Source organism: Mirounga angustirostris, unplaced genomic scaffold, assembly GCF_029215605.1.
Source record: "Mirounga angustirostris isolate CCGP_5_RB_7025 unplaced genomic scaffold, mMirAng1.0.hap1 SCAF_13, whole genome shotgun sequence".
NCBI classification, from domain to species: domain Eukaryota; kingdom Metazoa; phylum Chordata; class Mammalia; order Carnivora; family Phocidae; genus Mirounga; species Mirounga angustirostris.
The window spans coordinates 13,505,812-13,510,543 of NW_026991721.1; the positions used below are offsets into that span (position 1 = coordinate 13,505,812).

Here is a 4,732-nt window from a genome sequence, read left to right on the forward strand (position 1 = left end):
TACTACATTACAAATTATTTATTGACTCCTACTGAAAATGCATTTATATTAAAATGGACTTTACCATTTGAGGAGATTGGCTCTAATTCTAAATTATTTCTTCATGATGCACTTATTTACTACTTGATATGACATTTCTTCTCCAGAGCTTCTTCATGGCATTTATCACCTCAGAATTTCTCAGAGTGTAGGTCAGTGCGTTCAACATGGGGGTTATGACTGTATAAAACAGTCAATTATTTGTCAATGGTAAAGGTCTTAGCAGGTCTTGCATACATGAAGACACATGGAACAAAGAAGAAGACCACCACAGTGATGTGGGAACCACAGGTCTGGAGGGCTTTCCGCCTCCCTTCTGGACTAAGGTTCTTTAGAGAGTGCAAGATGACACCATAAGAGGTGAGCAAGAACACAAACACGATACTGCAGAACATCCCCCTATTGGCCACCACTAACAGGCCAACAACATATGTGTCAGTACAGACCAGTTTCAATACGGGGTACATGTCACAGAAAAAATGATCAGTGACATTGGGACCACAGAATGGGAGCCCATAAATAGTACTAACTTGAATTACTGAATGGAGAAAACCTCCAACCCAGGACATTGCCAGCAGCACAACACATACCCACTGCCTCATGATCACCAGATAATGCAAGGGCTTACAGATGGCCACATAGTGGTCATAGGCCATCACCAGCAGAAGAAAGACCTTTGTTCCACCAAAAAGGTGCTCTGTAAATAGCTGGGTCATACAAGATTGGAAGGATATGGTATTTTCCCCAAACAAGAAGTCTGAAATCAACCTGGGGAAAATAGAAGAGGAATAAATGACATCCATACATGATAAGTTACCAAGAAAAAAGTACATAGGTGAGCCCAGGGTCTTACTGACAGTTACAGACACCACCATGAGCAAATTGCCCACCACAGTGAAAATATAAAGGAGTAAGAACATAACAAAAAGGATCTTCTGTTTCTTTGGATCCTGGGTGAGGCCCAAGAGGACAAAGTTACATTGTTTCTTGGTTCTATCTAGTCTGCATAGGAGCTGACTTCACATATTAGAAGCAGGTTTCCTACAAAACAAGAGGGGAAACTTTTAAATGCATTATAAGATTAATCTTTTATTGACTCATTCACTTAAAGAATGTAGCAGGAGTTCCTGTTTGTCACAGACGTTGTGATTCCCAAGTTGAATAAGCTACACTCAGTGACCGCATACATAATAATCACCAATGTAAACTAATGTGTCTTTATAAAAAGTTGCACAATGTGAAGGTCAGGGATAGGAATATGTCAAACAAATAGCAATCAGAGAAGGCTTCCTGGAGAAAGCAATGCTTTCACTGAGTTTTAAAGAAAAAGTGGAAGGACAAGAAAAGAGGGCAAGGGAATTCCATGAAAAGGTACACAATTTATAAAGTCACAAAAGTGGGTGTCTGGGTGGCTCAGTCGGTTAAGCGTCTGCCTTAGGCTTGGGTGAGATCCCAAGGTCCTGGGATCGAGTCCCACACTGGGCTCCCTGCTCAGCGGGAAGTCTGCTTCTCCCTCTGCCCCTTCCCCCACTCATGCTCTCTCTCTCTCACAAAAATAAATAAAATACTACAAAAATAAGTAAAATATTTAAAAATAAATAAATAAAAATAAATAAAGTCACAAAAGTGAAATATTTGAGACTAATTACAGGTAATTGACATTTTCAAACCTACTGAATCAAAGTAGGAATGGAAAGTCACTGCCCTGGATTGTCTATTCCCTCACCGAGACTTCTTTCTTAGGATCTCTGGCTGGATATGCCCCCTTTTCCTGACCAATAAATGTGGAACCATTCCAATGTTGAGTCTCTCCCTTAATATTTAAACTTAATATATGCAACATCTCCAACTCTGAACATCTCCAATTGGATATTAATTCAGAACTTATAAAACTACATTTTTAATTTTCAGCAACAAATGTAGGTGTTTTCCATCTTACTAAATGGTGCTACCTTCCAAGTCATTACTCAGACAAGAAATACCACCATGCCTTTCTTGCTCTCATATCACACAGTGATACCTTTAACAAATCTTATTAACCCCTTTTAAAATAGATCACAAACTTGATCATTTTCCTCCCACCACCACTTCTCCAGCCCACTACACTAGCCTCCTGCCACATCTCTCCCTTTTCATTCCGGCTACCATCAATTTGTTCTCATGAGGCAGCTCAAATGATCTGTTTATAAATATGATTCTGATCTATCACTCCACTGTTCACAATGCCTACAGTGGATTCCAATCACACACTCACAACTCAATGAATCACATTTCATATTTATAGTACGAAGAACTGTCATCCCCATTTCATATTTGAACAAACTGAGGCTAGAACATCTAATTCATTTTCCCAAGGTCACCCATTTTTAAGTTATTAAACTGGAATGGGAATCTAAGTTTGCTTTATTTCAAAGTAATTTAATTTTCACACAATAAAAAAATTCACACACTTTAGAAGCCTGGATCCCAATATTTACTGTTAGTCTTATCTTGTGATGGTAAGTCCACAAGCTGAAGAAAGACTTTTTACTCATTCCTGGGACTGGAATTTTTCTTTCATCCAGTATGACAAGAGAAAGCAAAAGCTGCATTATTACCTGATGGTATATTTTATTTCATTTGGCTGTCAGTCCATTTTCCTAATGGGGTTCCTTGATTTTTTTAGGAGATTGCTTTTATTTGCATTGTAGATTATGTAAAAGGAATTCCATGGTCCACACAGAAAATAAAACATTACTACCTTAGGATAATTTCTCTAAAAGACAAGCAACATAATTTTACATAAGAAGATAGCAACTAGCCATTTCCAAGGAGATTGTTCTTGGGTAACTTTTTTCCTACTAACTTCAAAATAGAAAAATAACATTATACTTGGTTAGTCTTCTCATTCTATCATGTTCGTATGACCACACCAGTTGAGTTCAAATTTTGAGGAGAGACGTTCTTGTGCTTTTTTTTGGGGGGGGGGTATGCTTTCAGCCTAGCAAAGACCTCCTAAAAATTTATCAGCTCTTAAAAGGATAGTATCTTCTTCCCAATAGGGCAGAGATCACAAGACGTTTCGTCCCTTCTGACCACCATATGTTATTAAGTCAGAATTGGAAAGTGTCCAAGACTGATTCTTGCTTAATTAAATTCACTGGGATTGTCCAAAAAAAATTTCTTTAATATCTATAGGTACTAGCAATGCTAGACCAAATCACATTTTTAAGGTCTAAAGGATGTAACATGAAGGGAAAAAATCACTTTGGAACAATTATGAGACTATTACCAGTCAAGAAGAAAATACCACTGAAAGCATTTTATTCCAGTGAAGATTAATTTATCATGTATTTCCCCACTTGCCATAGCAAGTTTTCCTTTCATTTCATTTAACATTTTATTGTCAGCCTTGAAGTGTGAACAGATATATTAAATATTTATTTACCTAACTATTCAATTATTAATTATTGTTTTATATTAGAGCACCTATTTAATGCCAGGAACCATGGTATGAGGGAGGACACAACAATTAAGAAAACAGGGGAGAAAATCACCTGAAAGTTCCTTCCCATATGGACCTTATTTCTCATAGAGTCACACAGTAAATATAGAGACAATTATATAAAGTAAGTATAGTTTCTTCAGATGACTGTGTAAGAACTAGCCTAATTAGTAGAAATTAACTTGGCCAAGCCTATTATTTGTCCCAATTTTTTTTAAATCTCAAATTAGTTATTTGAATGTATCTCTTCTTGGTCAGCACAATTAGGCAACCAAAAAGTCCTTTACTTATATCATTAGGATAGCAATTGTGTCCCTGGATATTAATCTGTCTCTTTGCCTAAAAAGACAAATGCTGAAATTTAACTACTGGGAAAACCAATGACTGAGCAATCTTTCAGGTATTAGGAGAACTCTTTACCTGTTCATCCATTCAAAATATATCCCTAAGGCCACTTCTTCCCAAATAGAAGGCATGTTTCTACCTTTCCCCAGCTTTATCCCAGAGAATTGGACACTTCCACATGTTTGTACAAGCAATGAAGGATGTCACACAGGAAAATATACCAAGGAAACATCTAGGGGATTAAGAGAAACTCCAGCCTGGAAGATATTTGAATTCTCAGAAATCTCTTGGGCCATTATATCAGGAAAATAATCTTTCCACTTATACGTGCAGACACAGCCTATGGCTTTCTACATCACTACTGTTTTCAATAAAAGAGAATGTAAGGCCATTACGGATTAGCTTATGAGAATATTTGGAACAAATTCGAATAAAGTAACCTCCTCTGGACAGTGTTCTCCCCTAGAACAATGACTAGAGAAAAAAAAGACTAGGCTCTTGCCAAGAAAGAGTGGCAGACAGCCAAATACGTGAAAAGCCTCTAATTTGAACAGAAAAAAAAAATGTTAAATAATAAATTGTGAGTTTCATATAAGAAAGCATTTGGGTAAGGCAAGTCATATTTAAGCCAAAGTAAAAGGAAAACCAGTCTCAGGTTCACTTATCCAATCATGTCCTCAGCCAAGGAAGTCCTATCTCTAGCTGTTAGCACCTCTACACAAGAGACCCTGAGGTTCAGAAGCAGAAGACCTTAGGATGAGAGAAGTTACTGAGGTTGAAGTTGCAATTCATAAAAAGATAGGTAGTCACAGTTCTGTAGTTCTGTGTGGGAGTGGATGTTGTTGATCAAGGCCTGAATCTATG

At 37.3% G+C, this 4,732-nt stretch overlaps 1 protein-coding gene across 1 annotated transcript; it reads right to left on the reverse strand.

Moving 5' to 3' along the window:
- Positions 1 to 236: 236 nt before the first annotated feature.
- Positions 237 to 1,057, reverse strand: LOC123856425 (olfactory receptor 4A47-like). Its single transcript, XM_045892627.2, has one exon. The coding sequence runs from the start codon at positions 957 to 959 to the stop codon at positions 237 to 239; it is 723 nt and encodes a 240-aa protein (XP_045748583.1). The 5' UTR covers positions 960 to 1,057.
- Positions 1,058 to 4,732: the final 3,675 nt, after the last annotated feature.

Excerpts from the sequence above, each read along its gene's own strand:
- LOC123856425 (XM_045892627.2), bottom strand. The coding sequence starts at position 959 with ATGTTCTTACTCCTTTATATTTTCACTGTGGTGGGCAATTTGCTCATG.